The 18,929-nt window shown below is 51.2% G+C and overlaps 1 protein-coding gene across 1 annotated transcript in view; it reads left to right on the top strand.

Annotated features, from left to right (window-relative positions):
- The first annotated feature begins 9,946 nt into the window (after positions 1 to 9,946).
- The window catches only part of LOC140395694 (sodium/iodide cotransporter-like), a 200,068-nt gene continuing 191,085 nt past the window's right edge, over positions 9,947 to 18,929 (top strand). Inside the window, exons 1-2 of the mRNA XM_072483769.1 lie at positions 9,947 to 10,010; positions 17,482 to 17,636. Coding sequence (XP_072339870.1) covers positions 9,951 to 10,010; positions 17,482 to 17,636 — 215 coding nt within the window. The 5' untranslated portion in view covers positions 9,947 to 9,950. The remainder of the gene's footprint in view (positions 10,011 to 17,481; positions 17,637 to 18,929) is intronic.

Here is an 18,929-nt window from a genome sequence, read left to right as displayed (position 1 = left end):
GAGGGTTTGTGAGGGTGGGGGAGGATGTTTGAGGGTTGATGTGTGATGGTTGCTGTATACAGGGGGTCAATCACGCACAGGAAATGTTACATGGGCTGGGGGAGAGAGACAAGGCCGCGACAGGAGCTGTGCCAGAGGAAGCGGGGCGCGGAGCAGGCTTTGGAAAGCGCGGGGTTTTTCCCGCGTGCAGGAAGAAAGGCGGGAAGGGGAAGGAAGGAACGCACGTTGATTGGGAGACTCCCACACGGGGGGGTCAAAAGGGACGGCGGGGGAAGCCGGGGTCAGCAGGTGTCAGCTGACTTACGGGAGTGACATGGGGGGAGCAAAAAAGCTAGACAGGGGTCTAGTGGGGGAAAGGGGAGGAAAAGGGTTGCTGTTGCACTGACCGAAAGTGAATGGGACACAGAAGAAGTGGTCGGGACGGAGGTCCCCCGACTGGGGGACTGGAGGGTGAGGTAGACGCGGACACGGGACTGGCCCAGAAAAGGAGATGGCTAGTCGGGGGGGGGGGGGGGGGGGGGGGGGTGAGAGCCCCTCCAATCCGGCTGATAACGTGGAACGTGAGGGGCCTGAATGGGCCGGTGAAGAGGGCTCGAGTGTTCGCGCACTTGAAGGGACTGAAGGCAGACGTGGCTATGCTCCAAGGGACACACCTGAAGGTGGCGGACCAGGTCAGGTTAAGAAGGGGATGGGTAGGACAGGTATTTCACTCGGGACTGGACGCGAAGAATAGAGGGGTGGCAATATTGGTGGGAAAGCATGTGTCATTTGAGGCCAAGACTATCGTAGTGGATAATGGAGGGAGATATGTGATGGAGAGCGGTAGGTTGCAAGGGACGTGGGTGGTGTTGGTAAATGTATACGCCCCGAACTGGGATGATGCTGGATTCATGAAGCGCATGTTGGGGCGCATCCTGGACCTGGAGGTAGGAGGCCTGATAATGGGAGGGGACTTCAATACAGTGCTGGACCCAGCACTGGACCGCTCCAGATCAAGGACTGGAAAGAGGCCGGCGGCGGCCAAGGTGCTTAGGGGGTTTATGGATCAGATGGAGGGAGTGGACCCATGGAGGTTTGCAAGACCGCAGGCCAGGGAATTTTCTTTCTTCTCCCACGTGCACAAAGCCGACTCCCGGATAGATTTTTTTGTTCTGGGCAGGGCGCTCATCCCGAGGGTGGAGGGGACGGAGTATTTGGCCATAGCCGTTTCAGACCACGCCCCGCACTGGGTGGAAAGGAGAGAGGAGAGGGACCAACGCCCGCTGTGGCGGCTGGATGTGGGACTGCTGGCAGATGAGGTGGTGTGTGGGAAGGTGAGGGGGTGCATCGAAAGGTACTTGGAGGCCAACGACAACGGGGAGGTGTGAGTGGGGGTGGTATGGGAGGCGTTGAAGGCGGTGATCAGGGGAGAGCTAATCTCCATCAGGGCTCACAGGGAAAAGACAGAGGGCATGGAAAGGGAGAGGTTAGTGGGGGAGATTTTGAGAGTGGCCAGGAGATACGCAGAGGCCCCGGAAGAAAGATTACTTGGGGAAAGGCGACGGCTCCAGACGGAGTTTGACCTGTTGACCACGGGGAAGGCGGAGGCACAGTGGAGGAAGGCGCAGGGGGCGACCTATGAGTATGGGGAAAAGGCTAGTCGGATGCTGGCACACCAGCTCCGTAAGAGGACGGCAGCGAGGGAAATAGGGGGAATCAAAGATGGAAGGGGAGCCACGGTTCGGAGTGCGACGAAAATAAACGAGGTATTCAAGGCCTTCTATGAAGAGCTGTACAGATCCCAGCCCCCAGCAGGGGAAGAGGGGATAAAACAATTCCTAGACCAACTGAGATTCCCAGGGGTGGAGGAGCAAGAGGTGGCTGGTTTGGGGGCACCAATTGGGTTGGAGGAGCTGAACAAGGGTTTGGGGAGTATGCAGGCGGGGAAGGCCCCGGGTCCGGACGGGTTCCTGGTGGAGTTCTACAGAAAGTACGTAGACCTGTTGGCCCCGCTACTAGTGAGGACCTTTAATGAGGCAAGAGAGGAGGGGACCCTGCCTCCGACAATGTCGGAAGCGACAATTTATTTGATCCTAAAGCGGGACAAGGACCCACTGCAATGTGGATCTCGCTCCTCAATGTGGACGCTAAGTTGCTGGCAAAAGTGCTCGCCACGAGGATTGAGGACTGTGTCCCGGGGGTGATCCATGAGGACCAGACGGGATTCGTAAAGGGCAGGCAATTAAACACTAATGTGCGGCGGCTCTTAAACGTGATAATGATGCCATCGGAGGAGGGAGAGGCGGAGATAGTGGCAGCTATGGACGCGGAAAAGGCCTTTGACCGAGTAGAGTGGGAGTACCTCTGGGAGGTGCTGCGTAGGTTTGGGTTCGGGGGAGGGTTTATCAGCTGTGTTAAGCTCCTCTACAGAGCCCCGGTGGCGAGTGTAGTGACGAACCGGCGGAGGTCGGAGTACTTTCGGCTGTACCGAGGAACGAGGCAGGGGTGCCCCCTGTCCCCCCTGCTGTTTGTATTGGCGATCGAACCCTTGGCCATGTCATTGAGGGAGTCTAATAGATGGAGGGGGGTGGTCCGAGGGGGAGAAGAGCATCGGGTGTCGATATATGCGGATGACCTGTTGTTGTACGTGGCGGATCCAATGGAGGGGATGGTTGAGATCACGCAGACTCTAAGGGAGTTTGGGGAGTTTTCGGGCTATAAGCTCAATGTAGGGAAGAGTGAGCTCTTTGTATTACAGGCAGGGGACCAAGAAAGAGGGATAGGGGACCTACCGCTGAGGAGGGCGGCGGGGAGTTTTCGATATCTGGGGATCCAGATAGCCAGGAGTTGGGGGGCCCATTATAAACTGAATCTGACGAGGTTGGTGGAGCAAATGGAGGAGGACTTCAAAAGATGGGACATGTTACCGCTCTCGCTGGCGGGTAGAGTGCAGTCGGTCAAAATGGTGGTCCTTCCGAGGTTTCTGTTTGTGTTTCAGTGCCTTCCCATCGTGATCACCAAAGGCTTTTTAAAGAGAGTAGGTAGGAGTATGATGGGGTTTGTGTGGGCGAATAAGACCCCGAGGGTAAGGAGAGGGTTCCTGGAACGCAGTAGGGACCGAGGAGGATTGGCGCTGCCAAACCTAGGGAGCTACTACTGGGCAGCAAATGTGGCGATGATCCGCAAGTGGGTTATGGAGGGAGAGGGGGCGGCATGGAAGAGGATGGAGATGCCGTTCTGTAAAGGAACGAGCCTGGGGGCGTAGGTGATGGCACCGCTGCCGTTCTCGCTGTCAAAGCATACCACGAGCCCAGTAGTGGCGGCAACGTAAGGATCTGGGGCCAGTGGAGACGGCACAGGGGTGCAGTGGGAGCCTCGGTGTGGTCCCCGATCAGGGGTAACCACCAGTTTGTCCCGGGGAAGGTGGACAGGGGGTTCCAGAGCTGGCATCGGGTGGGGATTAGAAGAATGGGGGACCTGTTCATTGATGGGACATTTGCGAGCCTAGGGGCACAGGAGGAGAAGTTTGAGTTACCCCTGGGAAATACCTTTTGATATATGCAGGTGAGGGCTTTTGTGAGGCGACAGGTCAGGGAATTCCCGTTGCTCCCGGCACAAGAAATTCAAGACAGGGTGATCTCGGGGGTATGGGTCGGGGAGGGCAAAGTGTCGGCAATACACCAGGAGATGAAAGAAGAGGGGGAAGCGCCAGTAGAAGAGTTGAAGGGTAAATGGGAGGAGGAGCTGGGGGAGGAGATCGAGGAAGGTCTGTGGGCTGATGCCCTAGGTAGGGTTAACTCCTCCTCTTCGTGTGCCAGGCTCAGCCTGATACAATTTAAGGTGGTTCACAGAGCTCACTTGATGGGGGCGAGGTTGAGTAGGTTCTTTGGGGTAGAGGACAGATGTGGAAGGTGCTCAGGGAGCCCGGCGAACCATGTCCATATGTTTTGGTCATGCCCGGCACTGGAGGGGTTCTGGAGAGGAGTGGCGGGAGCAATATCTCAGGTGGTGAAAGTCCGGGTCAAGCCAAGCTGGGGGCTAGCAATATTTGGAGTAGTGGACGAGCCGGGAGTGCAGGAGGCAAAAGAGGCCGGCATTCTGGCCTCTGCGTCCCTAGTAGCCTGGCGAAGGATCTTGTTAATGTGGAAAAAGGCGAAGCCCCCCAGTGTGGAGGCCTGGATAAATTACATGGCTGGGTTCATAAAGTTGGAGAGGATAAAGTTTGCCTTGAAAGGGTCTGTGCAGGGGTTCTACAGGTGGTGGCAACCGTTCCTAGACTATCTCGCGGAGCGTTAGAGGAAGGTCGGTCAGCAGCAGCAGCAACCCGGGGGTGGGGGGGGAACGTCTTGGGAAGGGGTGGGGGAATGGGGGACTGCTTGGGGGGATGGATGAGCAAGAGATAACATGAAGGGTGGGGGAAACTGGTACGTGCGGGAGAGAGCCAGTGTATAAAGCTATGTAAATATACCCTTTTGCCATGTATATATCGTGCTCAGTGCGATTCTTTGTTATTTGTTGTGGGGGGGGGGGGGTTATTGTTTGTAAGGGAGAAAAATTGTGTTGTTAAAAAACTTGAATAAATATATATTTTTTAAAAGAATATAGTTCTGCTGAAAATGATGATCCACATAGCCTCATGGGTGCCCAGGTTTGAGTTGTGAGATCTGTTCAAAATTTATCGCATTTAGCACGGTGGTAGTGCCACACATCATGATGCAGGGTATTCTGAATGTGAAAATGGGGCTTCCTCGCTACAAGGTCTGTGTAGTGATCATTCCTACCTAATATTGTCCAGGACAAATGCATCTGCGGGAGGCAGATTGGTGCGGATGAGTTCAAGTATGTTTTTCCCTCTTGCTGGTTCTCTTGCATCTGTTGCAGAATCAGACCTACAGCTATGTCTTTTGGGACCTAGCCCGCTCAGGTCAAAAATGGTGCCACCAAGCCACTGGACAATGAAGTCTCCCACCCAGAGTACATTCTGTAACCGTACCAGCTTCAGTGCTTCCTCCAAGTGGTGTTCAACATGGAGGAGTACTGATTCATCAACTAAGGAAGGAACGATAGGAGGCAATCAGTAGGAGGTTTCCTTGCCCATATTTGACTTGATGCCATGAGATTTCATGGGGGGTCCAAAGTAGTACCCTGACCCGTAAACGATGAATCCACCGTTATTGTGGTCGGTAATTCTGGGTCGTAATGTGCAAAGATTTTAGAAGATACTCGAAGCATTTTGCTGGTCAACATTCCAACATTAATGTTGGTCCTGTCTCAAAAGCAATCTCAAGTGCCAGGAATTTGCCTATTTGTTTCACCATCATAAAAATCTTTGAAGCTCAGAGCTGCAGAAATTCTCTGATATATTGTTTTTTTACAGATCAACTGTGTTTCCAATGGCTTGCACTCTGTGACCGAGACAATTGTATTGTTAGTGAGGCCACACCTGGAGTATTGTGTTCAGTTTTGGTCTCCTTACTTGAGAAAGGACGTACTGGCACTGGAGGGTGTGCAGAGGAGATTCACTAGGTTAATCCCAGAGCTGAAAGGGTTGGATTACGAGGAGAGGTTGAGTAGACTGGGACTGTACTCGTTGGAATTTAGAAGGATGAGGGGGGATCTTATAGAAACATATAAAATTATGAAGGGAGTAAATAGGATAGATGCGGGCAGGTTGTTTCCACTGGCGGGTGAAAGCAGAACTAGGGGCCATAGCCTCAAAATAAAGGGAAGTAGATTTAGAACTGAGTTTAGGAGGAACTTCTTCACCCAAAGGGTTGTGAATCTATGGAATTCCTTGTCCAGTGAAGCAGTTGAGGCTCCTTCATTAAATGTTTTTAAGACAAAGATAGATAGTTTTTTGAAGAATAAAGGGATTAAGGGTTATGGTGTTCAGGCCGGAAAGTGGAGCTGAGTCCACAAAAGATCAGCCATGATCTCATTGAATGGTGGAGCAGGCTCGAGGGGCCAGATGCCCCTAGTTCTTATGTTCTTATGTTCTTGTCCGTGGATTTGCCGAACTCACATTTCCATTCAGTGTTAGGTCTGCAACCTGTAAGGCTCTCAGGACTGCTCTTCTCTCATGTACCCATGTGTATGCATGGTGTCCATATGGTATCTTTGTATCTTTCATGCCTTCTAAACTTGAGACATTGTTTTCCGGAAAATATCTGGAGGGGATGTGATTACAATGGACAATCTATTGAAGTAATAAAGATGGAAGGGTGTCACAAATGTGGTCAACAATCTGGATTCTTTCTTCAGAAGCAACTCCAAAATCTACAGTTCACATCCAATTAGGTAAATAAAGTGCTCTTGACTCGTTTGACAAGGCTCCCACCCGGTCCGCTCATTTGTTTGGTTGAGTTATACTCAAATAAATTCTAAAAGAGTTGTTTTGATTTGGAAGCTTGAACACCATTTTGTTGGCACGGTGACCATTGAGGTACATTTTAGAGAAGTTCAAGGATTTCTCGATCTTTATATTTCAGTTTCACTGTGAATTGATCTTTCACTGTTAAAGTAATTCCCCAGGATACTAAAATGTAATAGATGGGAGTTGCAATGTAATCGATTAGGGCATTTGACTTCATCTCTTAAATAAAAACCCCAGCTCCTGTGTTTGATTCAAACTCTGTGGTGTGTCCAACCAGTTTGAGTTCAATGTTCTAATATTTGTTTTCAGTATCATTTCCCTCACTGGGAAGGTTAATTCCTATTCTTGTGGTTCTTCCACTTATTGTACATGGCTCTGCTTTAAAATGTTCTCCCTCTTTTGGCAGGTTGTAAGCGTTTTCGAGTGACAAGCCGTTTTAAAGTGGCCTATTTTTCCACAGTAAAGTCACTCTTGGGAAGGTGGTGGTATGGTGGTATTGTAACTAAACTAGTAATCCAGGGGCCCAGGGTAATGTTCCGGGGGACATGGATTCAAATCCCGGGTGAAATGTGAATCCAATAAGGAAATCTGGAGTTAAAAGTCTCACAATGACTCTTGATCACGTGTGACGACTGGAAGACTCGGAATATAGGGGGAAGGATTCTCTCAGCCCAGGCCGGGCCGGAGGATCGCTGGGACGGGCGCGAATCACGTGACGACGCCCCGCACTAGTCCGCCGATTCTCCGGAGAACAGAGAATCGGCAGCAATGGCGACGCCGCAGTCGGCACGGCGCCGGTTGGGGGCCGCTCTACGGGGCGATTCTCGGCCCGGGATAGCCGAGCGGCCTAAAAAAAAAAACCTGAGACCCGCCGGCGCCGTTCACACCTGGTCTGACCCGGCGGGAACTCGGCATTAATGGATGCGGGGGCGGCCTGGTGGGGAGGAAGAAGGGCCCAACCCCGGAAGGGGGGGGCTCCGCCTCCACTGTGGCCTAGCCCGCGATCGGTGCCTACCGATCGGCAGGCCGGCCTCTCGGGCTGTGGGCCTCTTTTGTTCCGCGCCGGCCCCTGTAGCCCTACGCCATGTTGCGTCAGGGCCGGCGCAGAGAAGGGAGCCACCGCGCATGCGCGGAAATCGCGCCAGTCCCACTGTGCATGCGCGGCAATTGTGTCGGTCCCGCTGTGCTTGCATGCGTTCGCACTGGCCCCACTGCGCATGCGCAGACCCACGGTGCCCATCTGACGCCGGGATCAGCAGCTGGAGCGGCGTGGGTCACTCCAGTGCCGTGCTGGCCCCATGTCGGGGTCAGAATCGCTGCTCCTGAGGCCATGTTGACACCGTCGAGAAACGCAACGGCATTTACAACGGCGTCAACACTTTGCCTCAGGATCAGAGAATCCTGCCCTGGATTCTAAGCATTGGGAAATTTAAGCGTTAAAAACCTGGGGTTAAAGTTTGTTTGACTGCAGTGGTCATGTTTGTTTAAAAATAATTCTGTTTTGCAGGGCCTGGGTACTTTTAGCAGCCAGAAGGTGAAATTAACAAAGTAATGTGTTTTTCAAACTGGGCTAATGGACTGTGGTTTGACTGGGGAAGTCCCTGGGAAGTTAATGTGCTTTGCGGCTGCAGAGATCATTTGTTTACAGCTTGGGGAGATGAGGTCATTGCTGGGTGAAGCCAAGGAATGCAGGGAGATATTTTGACAGGCTTCAGAGAGGCAGGTTTTAGAAAAAAGCTCTGGAGAGAAAGGAGTTGAATTCTGATCTGCCAGAGGCTGAGTCCACAATTCTCCCATAGTAAGATAGATTGAGATCTGTATGTATTTTTGTGTGTTGTTTAATGGGAAATTGAGTAGTAATATTTAAGGTGCAAATTGTTCTTTTCGGGTGTGAAGTTAAAAAGTTTAATATTGTATTCATAATAAAGTTCTGTTTTAAAAAATAGCAAATTCCAATTTCTTCATGCAATCACTCCTGGAGCGGATCATTTTTTCCGCACAAATAATCTTACAAATAAACTAAAATATTGGGGTTTTGGTCCAGGAGCCTAGCCACTGTTGGAATCTGGTTGAATCTTAAATAGCCTAGCTCAGTTCAGGATGGTCAATAAATATTGGCCAGCTACATCCACTGATTGAATTAAAATAAAACTTTGCACCCTCCTCCACTGGACATTCTTTTCTTTGTGTGGTTTATTTAAAAGTAACAGTTTAAATGGTCACACTTAAGATCATAGTGACGTAGAGCAAGAAAGGCCAATCTGCCTATCAATCTTATTCCATATTCAATAAAATCATTGTTGACCCGGTTGTCATCTGGATCCCTCTAACCCTCGTCAAACTCTGCCTTGAATAAGTTTTATGACCTAGCCTCTGCTGCTTTCTGGGGAAGAAATTTCCACATATTAACTTATTCCTCATCAACTTCTTAAAATGGAGGCCTCTTATTCTTATTGCCGTCTTTCTAATTGCTTACATCCATTGGCCATACACAAATTAAATGTTTTTCCTGCTGATCTTGCAGGCTCTGGCAGCCACAATCTTGATGTAAAATCAGGACCTGTGTATTATTAAAAGAAAAGTATGTTTTAAGTATGATCCTCATGATTGCCACAAACTTAATGGGCACAGTTCTCTCCCAAAATGTCTACGTTCATTTGCGGTGGGTTTTTCAGGGAGTTTTCCTTTGGCTCCACCAGCGGGTTCCCCGCCGCTATTCAATGACAGTCACTTTTTGTGCCCTGGGGAGTTTCTCACCGGTTTAGCGCACACTTCAAATTTTTTTAGCACATGGGCAATGTCATCCGCCAAACACATGGGCACTACGCCACCCCCCCCCCCACCCCCACCAAGTGAGGACACCCTGCTATGGGGTCTCTGGGGACCCCCCTCTTCAGGACCTGAGCACTCTTACAGCACCCCCTCCCTTCCAGGACCCCCACCGTCACCCCTCCCAACCTCCCGGAGGACCCTTCCCTACACCCCCCCACCCCTCAAACCCCTCCTCTAACCTTCTTTCATGGGTATGGCCCCCTCGGGCCCTTACTCGTGGCCCTGCCACCTGGGCACCCTTGCACTGGTACCCTGGCAGCTTAGCAGTGCCAGAGTGGCAGTGCCAAGGTGCCAGCTGGGCAGTGCCAAGATGACCACGTTCCAGCAGGCCACCCTGCACTGACCCTGACCACAAAGGGGTCTCCCATGTCCTAGAAGACCCACCCTGACATGCCGTTCCATCTGGTCCACGTTCTTGATTGGCGCCCAGCTGCAGCCTTCTTGGGGAGGCCGGTGAATCCAGGGAGGCCGGTAGATCTCAGGTAGGGAGGTCTTAAGTAGGTTTACGGCCTACCTCTACGAGCATTGTTTGGTCCCGCCCTTTTAGAGCGGACTTCTCGCAGGACTGGGTGAAGTCCGCGAGAGGCTCTCTCGGGATTCTCCGGCTGCCTTGTGCTCTCGCTGAAGCGCAACGTGGCCAATGATTTTGGATATGTATAGAATGTAATACAGCAGTTAGTTCTGCAGTTTGAATTCTATCATAGACTCAGAAAATAGCATTTTAAGAACTTAATTGTTTCAATAATTTTATTTTTCAGTTACTGGGATGGACATGTGGACTTCAGTTGTAATAACAGGACTTGCGTGTACACTGTATACAACACTGGTAAGAAATTTTGTCTTAATGCCATTCTGAGAGTTAGAATTTATAGTTTATTTCATTTTTTCCCCCTTGTTCATGGGGTATGAAAATGCAAGCATTTATTAAAAGCAAATTACTGCGGATGCTGGAATCTGAAACGAAAGAGAAAATGCTGGAAAGTCTCAGCAGGTCTGGCAGCATCTGTAGGGAGTGAAAAGAGCTAATGTTTTGAGTCCAAATGACACTTTGACAAAGAGTCATCGGACTCGAAACGTTAGCTCTTTTCTTTCCCTACAGATGCTGCCAGACCTGCTGAGACTTTCCAGCATTTTCTCTTTCGTGCAAGCATTTATTGCCCATCCCTAACTGCCCATGATAATTAGAATAATAATAATAACTTATTGTCACAAGTAGACTTCAATGAAGTTACTGTGAAAAACCCCTAGTCACCACATTCCGGCACCTGTGTGCTAAACCAGACCTACTTGAACAAGCAGTGGTGAGCAGCCTTCTTGAACAACTGTAGTTCTGATGATGTAGGCACCCTCGCTGTTGGCGAGGGAGTTCCTGAGTTTTGACCCAGAAAAAGTCAAATAAACCAAGTTAGGGTACTGTGTGACCTGGAGGAGAACTTGCAGATGGTGTTGTCCCCAGGGGTCTGCTGCCCTTGTTCTTTTACGTGGTAAAGGTCACAGGATTGGGAGGTTCTGTCAAAGGAGACTTGACGATTTATTGCTGTTCGCCTTCGTAGAGACACATGAGCACAAGAAATACAAACAGGAGTAGACCATACATACCATTGAGCCTTCTTCACCATTCAATGCAATCGTGGCTGATCTTGGGTTCCAACTCCACTTCCTCCTGCTCCCCATATCCTTTAGTCCTGAGAGATCAAAAATCTGTCTACTGTGGTGAACGTATTGCAGTAACCATTCACCATGTATATAACTGTATCATGATGTTGCCCATGTGGGCGCCACCTATGGACCATTGTAAGGTATTACCTGTAATGTATCATGTTGGTGCCTTGTGGGCTCCGCCCCTGGCTCCACCCCTTGAGGGGAGGCATAAAGAGCAGTAGCCTTGTAGGCGGCTCTCACTAGCAGACCAGTCGCAGGCAGGCACTGTTCTAGTTGATTAAAGCCACAGTTTACTTCTACTCTTGGTTTCGCGTGAATTGATGGTCGCATCAATTTAATCAACTACAACACCACAATGGAATCGGCCCTCAAACTTGACTGACTGGAACTCGACCCCCAGGCCACGGGGCCCAAAGGGATTTTTTCACACTGGCTCCGCTGTTTCAAGGCCTACCTCGCCGCCTCCTCCTCGCTCTCCGTCTCCAACGATCAGAAGCTGAGCCTTCTCCACGCCCAGGTGAGACATCGAATCTCTGTGCAACTCGAGGAAGCCTCCACTTACGCAGACGCCCTCGCGATGCTAGAGCGCCTCTACGTAAGGCCCGTGAACGAAGTATACGTGCGGTATCTCTTCACCACTCGCCGCCAACACCCCGGGGAATCGCTGGAAGAGTACCTACACGACCTCAAAGTCCTTGCGCGAAGTTGCAACTACCAGGCCGTTACGGCCCCTCAACATATGGACTTCGCAGTTCGGATGCCTACGTGGCTGGAGTCAGGTCCAACTACGTGAGACAGCGCCTATTCGATTAAGGTGCAGTGCCTGGAAGAGACGAAGAGACGGTAAAGTTAGCCTCCTCTCTAGAAGTAGAGCTCCAAAGCCTCAACGCATTCCCGTCTGATCACGCGACCCCCTCGTGGACCCCTGACCAAAAAGTACGCCAGGCCTGCGCCGCGCGGCTGCCCGCCCACCATGGGGGGCTACCCTGCTATTTCTGCAGCCAGCATCAGCACCCCAGGCAGCGCTGCCCGGCTCGGAACGCGAACTGCAGCGACTGCGGAAGAAAAGGATATTTCGCTAAGGTTTGCCTGGCCAGATCCAAACCCTCGCAGGCCCGACCCTCAGACTCACAGCCCTGCAGATCCCACAGTGTAGCAACTTGCCTGCCGGCTCCGCCCCCCCGGACGCGTCATCGGCCTCGTGTTGTCCGTGCGGGCAGCCATCTTCCAGCCCGCACAACATGGGCCACTCACGGGGGCCGCCATCTTGGTCATCCTCGCCCACGTGGCCCGCCACGTGCGACTCATGGGGGCTGCCATCTTGGATGCCATCTTCCTCACCTCCCGACACATGCGACCGACGGGGGCCGCCATCTTGGCCGCCATCTGCAACGCCGCCTGACACGTGCGACCGACGGGGGAAGCCATCTTGAGGCCACCCCAGCACCTCCGACTACGCCGGCTACTCGCAACTCAGCGCGGTCACCCTTGACCAGTCGCGACCCAAACATCTCTGGAGCTCCATGATGACCGTCCGGGTAAATGGCCACGAAACGCCCTGCCTGTTCGACTCTGGGAGCACGGAGAGCTTCATTCATCCAGACATGGTAAGATGCTGCTCGCTCCCAATCTTCCCGGCACATCAAACCATCTCCCTCACTTCTGGGTCGCACTCGGTGCAGATCCGGGGGTGCACTACCGCAACCCTCGCAATACAGGGCGCCGAGTACGCCAATTTTAAGTTATATGTACTCCCCGACCTCTGCGGTCCTCTCTTGATGGGACTGGACTTCTAGTGTAACCTCAGGAGCCTAACTCTGAAGTTCGGCGGGCCCCTACCCCCACTCACATATGTAGCCTCGTGACCCTAAAAGTCGACCCTCCCCCGCTCTTCGCAAATCTCACCGCCGACTGTAAACCAGTCACCAACATTACGCCCAGTGGGTCCCCAACTATGTGGACAAAGCCCGCCCACTAATCAAGGCCACCATCTTCCCACTGGCGGCTGAGGCCCGCCAGGCCTTCAGGTGCATCAAGGCGGATATCGCCAAAGCCACGATGCGTGCGGTGGACGAGTCCGTCCCCTTCCAGGTGGAGAGCAACGCATAGAGGTCGCCCTCGCCACTACCCTCAACCAGGCAGGCAGGCCAGTACCATTTTTTTCACGAACCCTAATCGCCTCCGAAATTCGACACTCGGTCGAAAAAGAAGTCCAAGCCATCGTGGAAGATGTGCGGCATTGGAGGCACTACCTCGCTGGTAGGAGGTTTACCCTCGTCACCGACCAACGATCGGTTGCCTTCATGTTTGACAGTAGCAGCGGGGCAAGATCAAGAATGATAAGATTTTGAGGTGGAGGATCGAACTCTCCACTTATAATTACGATATTGTATATCGTCCTGGGAAGCTCAACGAGCCCCCAGATGCCCTGTCCCGCGGCACATGCGCCAGCGTGAAAGATGACCGACTACGGGCTAACCACGATGACCTCTGCCACTCGGGGATCACCCGGTTTCTCCACTACATCAAGGCCCGCAACCTGCCCTACTCCACTGAGGAGGTCAGAGCCACGACCAGGGACTGCCAGATCTGCACGGAGTGCAAGCCACACTTCTATCGACCGGATATGGCCCACCTGGCAAAGGCATCCCGGCCCTTTGAGCGCCTCAGTATCGATTTCAAAGAGCACCTCCCCTCCACCAACCGCAACACATATTTCCTCAACATCACTGACAAGTTCTCGCGCTTCCCCTTTGCAATCCCTTGCCCCGACATGTTCGCGGCCACCGTCATTAGAGCCCTACATAGTATCTTCATCGTGTTTGGTTTCCCCACGTACGTTCACAGTGACCGGGGCTCGTCGTTCATGAGCGACGAACTGCGTCAGTACCTGCTCGGTAAGGGCATCGCCTCGAGCAGGACTACCAGTTAAAACCCCTGGGGAAATGGGCAGCTGGAGAGGGAGAACGCGACGGCCTGGAAGACCGTCCTCCTGGCCCTACGGTCTAGGAATCTCCCAGTTCCCCACTGGCAGGAGGTTCTCCCCGATGCACTCCACTCTATTAAGTCCCTCCTTTGCACGGCCACAAACAAGACCCCTCATGACCGCCTGTTTGTTTTCCCCAGGAAATCCACCTACGGGGCCTCGCTTCCGTCCTGGCTGAAGACACCGGGGCCCGTCCTGCTCCGCAAACACGTCAGGAGCCATAAGTCCGACCCCCTGGTCGAGAGGCTCCAGCTCCTACGCAGCAACCCCCAGTACGCATACTTAGAACACCCTGACGGCTGACAGGATACGGTTTCCCCCCGGGACCTGGCACCCGCAGGTTCCACCACCACCGCCACCTCAACTTACCCCGCCCAACCTACGCTGACCAGCGCCCCCGCCCCTACATGGCACTAGCACCCCTCCCGCTCTCCATTCCCCCTTCACCGACCCACAGGAATGAAGCTCCAGAAGACACGCTCCCAGAGTCCACGTCTGTACCCACACCGGCGACTTCACTACCCATGCCCAAAAGGATGAGTTTGACACCCGGGCCAGCTGCGATACCAGAGCTTCGGCGAACACAGCGCACGATCCATGCGCCGGACAGGCTGAACTTATGAACCCTTCACCCCCACCACACTTCACTTTTTTAACAGGGGGTGAATGTGGTGAATGTATTGCAGTAACCATTCACCATGTGTATATAACTGTATCACGCTGTTGCCCATGTGGGCTCCACCTATGGACCATTGTAAGGTATTACCTGTAATGTATCATGTTGGTGCCTTGTGGGCTCCGCCCCTGGCTCCACCCCTTGAGGGGAGGTATAAAGAGCAGTAGCCCTGTAGGCGGCTCTCACTAGCAGATCAGTCGCAGGCAGGCACTGCTCTAGTTGATTAAAGCCACAGTTTACTTCTACTCTTTCGTGTAAATTGATGGTCGCATCATTTACTCCAGCCTTAAGTATATTCGATAAAAGAGCATCCACAATCCTTTGTGGTAAATTCACAAAACAACACACAATGGCTTGGTCAATTGTAACAAGACTTATTTATTCCTGTGCTCTGATCCCTTTGCAATAAAGCCCAACATGCCATTTTCCTTCCTGATTGCTTGCTGTACCTTGCTAATGTTTTGCATTCTTTCTACGAGCACACCCACCTTTCTTCAATATTTACAAGTTTCACACTTTAAAAAAATATTCTGCATTTCTATTCCTACGATCAAATTAAATAACTTGATATAAGCTGGAAGTATTTAGGAGGGTCCATAGGTGCAGGAAACTTGTCCATCAGAAGCAAATCCATCCAAGTCCTTTCATTGGGACTTCTGAGGGGTCCCGCAGTGCATCCTCCAGTGTGCGTTAATCTCTGTCCATCTGTTAAATAATTTCATACCTCCCCACTCACACATGCACACTCTCTGAATCCTGTCTATATCTCATTGCAACCTTTCTGTGTAGTCCCCACAGCTTACCTTCCCACGTCCCCTTTGTATCATCATCAAACTTAGATATATTTCTCAGGCCCAAATACTCCTGTCCCCAGATGGACAGAGATTGACGCACACTGGAGGATGCACTACGGGGCCCCTCAGAAGTCCCAATGAAAGGACTTGGATGGAATTGCTTGTGATGGACGAGTTTCCTGCACCGATGGACCCCTCCTAAATACTTCCAGCTTATATTCATTTAAGTGTTAAACAGGAAACAATCATGGCCTCGATGCACTGTCCTGCGACACCTGGATCGCATTTCTCGATGGAATGAAGAATTGGGGGTTGGGGGGAAATGAGGATCGACGCCGACCCGATCGCGATGCTCCATCCTCCCGTGAACGCTGGGATCGAGGTCCATGACTGCGCGCCAGTGGGAGGATGTAAATTAATGCATCCATTTAGCGGTCCCGACACCCTATGCTCCGGCCCTGCGTGATTCTCCAGTCCCCGAGGCTGGGAATCATGTGGGTGCTTATCACTTGCGGTGTCTACCAGCATGGCCCTGGTGTTCTGGACCTAGCGGTGGGCCCAGGGGGTGACTCCATAGGGTGGTGGGAATCTGGAATTCACTGCCTCATGGGTGGTAGAGGAGGCAACCCTCAACATTTAAGAAACATTTATCACTTGAAACAGCATAACAAACAACGTTACGGACAAAGTGCTGGAAAATGGGATGAGAATAGAAAGGTGCTGGAAGACTGGTGCAGACACAATGGGAAGAGGGCTTATTTCTGTGTTAGAAACCTCTATGACTCTGACACTCCTGGATGGTCAAAATCAGCAGACTGGGTTTAAAAATGTGGAAATTGGATGGAGAGAGAAAGAGCAAGAGAAAGTGAAGGAACCATCTCTGTGTCTTGTTCCTTCAGCACCTCAGTTGCTTGGCCTGAACTGCAGAGAAAACAGGTACTTAAAGCATGCAATGGGCTGGCTTGTCACATGGCCCTCTCTCTCCAACTGCCCAGTGAGGCAATATAGTTGTGGCTATTCCAGTTACCTTCATTAGATCATGGCTGGGTATTCCTCCTTCAGCCAGGATCCTGTTGACCAAGTGATTGTGTTTAATGGTTTCATAGAATCATAGAATTTACAGTGCAGAAGGAGGCCATTCGGCCCATCGGGTCTGCACTGGCCCTTGGAAAGAGCACTCTACTTAAGCCCACGCCTCTACCCTATCCCCGTAACCCAGTAATCCACCTATCCTTTTTGGACACTAAGGGCAATCGATCATGGCCAATCCACCTAACCTGCAAATCTTTGGACTGTGGGAGGAAACCGGAGCACCCGGAGGAAACCCACGCAGACACGGGGAGAACGTGCAGACTCCGCACAGACAGTGACCCAAGCCGGGAATCGAACCTGGGACCCTGGAAGTGTAAAGCAACTGTGCTAACCACTGTGCTACCATGCTGCCCCACCCAGTTGAGTCCGCAGGTGATTTCCTGGATGGGTAATTGGATGGAAAATGGCCCCCAACCACCTCTTTCGAGGCAATTGTTCCCGGTGTTACTTTGCCGACCAATTGTTTCCATTGCATTAGTTTTGGAATGTGAAAGCTACAGTGATGCAAATGTGCATCTAACTTTGACTGGGATCCCAGTCACCCAAAATCAGAGGCTCCCGACTAGTAAATTTAACAATTAAAAAAAATAAAACGTGCTTTTATAATAAATTGATAAAGTAGATGGAAACTTCTGCTGGTCAGATTATCTGTGAGATATGGACACAATCCTAAAATGCAAGTCAAGCCATTCCAGTGAGAAATTGGGAAATGCTTGTTCATGCAAAGGGTGGTAGAAGTGTGGACCTCTCTCCAAGAAAAAACAATAGATGCACATTCAATTAATCATTTTAAATCTGAGATTGATTTGTTTTCATTTCTAGCCAAGATCTTAAGTGATATGGAGGTAAGCCCTCTGTAATTTGAATAGAGATTAACCACAATCTTGGTGAATGGTGGACCAGGCTCAGTGACTGAGTGAGTGGCCTGTTCTATTCCTATGTTCCTATCAAAGAGAGAGTCGACTATGATGCATTTAAATTTGACTGAATTGACAACTTTAATCATGAGCCAATCAGCTCATGATGCAATCAGCATTATCAACTCTCTCTTAGCTATTGAGTTAAATCTATTATTATTTCTGCTCAGGGCGGTATTAAAGCTGTTGTTTGGACAGATGTATTCCAGCTGTGCATAATGGTGATCGGCCTTGTGGCTGTGCTGATTCAGGGATCAATTCACGTTGGAGGTTTTGGAAAGATTTGGAACATTGCAAGGAATGGTAGCCGGACTGATATTTTTGAGTGAGTATTTTTGCCTTGAGTGTTATAGATGGAAAGAACGGATGAAATTCTCCTATTTGTGCGGTATCGAGTGGCTCTGGTGGTGCCTGTAATGCCGACCAGAATAGTGAGATCCACCGTCAGTTTCTGTATTTGGAGCCTCATTCATTCGTCACAGCCTGCAGGTAAGTGATTGGCTGGTGACTGGTAAGTAGTTTTTCTTTTCCCTGAGGTGTTATCGTGCGGGGCGCAGTGGTTGCTGAGTGAGTGCTTGTTGAGAAGGGGAGTAAAAAAAAATTTAAACTTACTGTTGGGAGTTTCCAGCTGAATCCGGTCAGAGTGCGGAAAGAGTGACTGCTGGGTAAGTAGCAAAGATTTAAATTGTTTGCGCAGGCCCATAACAGCTGATTGCTGTTCTCGTGTGGGGCGCAGTGGTTGCTGGTTAAGTGTTTTATTTTTACCTGTATTTAACGTTGGGCAGTTTCTAAACCCTAGACACTACATCTGTAGTGTCCCCCACCCTTTCACCTCCTTTAACCTAAGGGGTAGAGTGAATAACAGGTAAGCTCTTTCTTTCTTTTTCTTTTTTTATCTAGAGGGGATGGGAGGGAAGGCAGAGCAATATTCCTCCTGCAGAATGTTTGAGGTGAGGGACGCCGTCAGTGTCCCTGCTGATTTCACCTGTGGGAAGTGCACCCATCTCCAGCTCCTCAGAACCCATGTTAGGGAACTGGAGCTGGAGCTGGATGAACTTTGGATCATTCGGGAGGCAGAGGTGGTCATAGATAGTAGCTTCAGGGATGTGGTTACTCCGAAGAATCAAGATAGATGGGTGATGGTGAGAGGGGCTGGGAGGAAGCAGTCAGTGCAGGGATCCTCTGTGGTCATTCCCCCCAGTAACAAGTATACCGTTTTGGATACTGTTGAGGGGGACGACCTACCAGAGTAAGCCACGGTGAACGGATCTCCAGCACTGAGTCCATCCCTGTGGCTCAGAAGGAAGGAGGGGGAGCAGGAGAGCAATAGTTATTGGGTACTCGATAGTTAGAGGGACAGATAGACGGTTCTGTGGCAACGAAAGAGACTCACGGATGGTATGTTGCCTCCCGGGTGCCAGGGTCCGTGACGTCTCAGACCGTGTTTTCAGAATCCTTAAAGGGGAGAGGGAGCAGTCACAAGTCGTGGTACACATCGGTACCAACGACATAGGTAAGAGAAGGGCCGGGGATTTAAAACAGGAATTTAGGGAGCTAGGATGGAAGCTGAGAGCCAGGACAAACCATGTTGTCATCTCTGGTTTGTTGCCGGTGCCAC

The sequence above is a fragment of the Scyliorhinus torazame genome, chromosome 18 (genome assembly GCF_047496885.1).
Source record: "Scyliorhinus torazame isolate Kashiwa2021f chromosome 18, sScyTor2.1, whole genome shotgun sequence".
Taxonomy (NCBI): Eukaryota; Metazoa; Chordata; class Chondrichthyes; order Carcharhiniformes; family Scyliorhinidae; genus Scyliorhinus; species Scyliorhinus torazame.
Note: the sequence above shows the minus strand (reverse complement) of the source record. Positions and strands in the feature narration are given on the sequence as shown.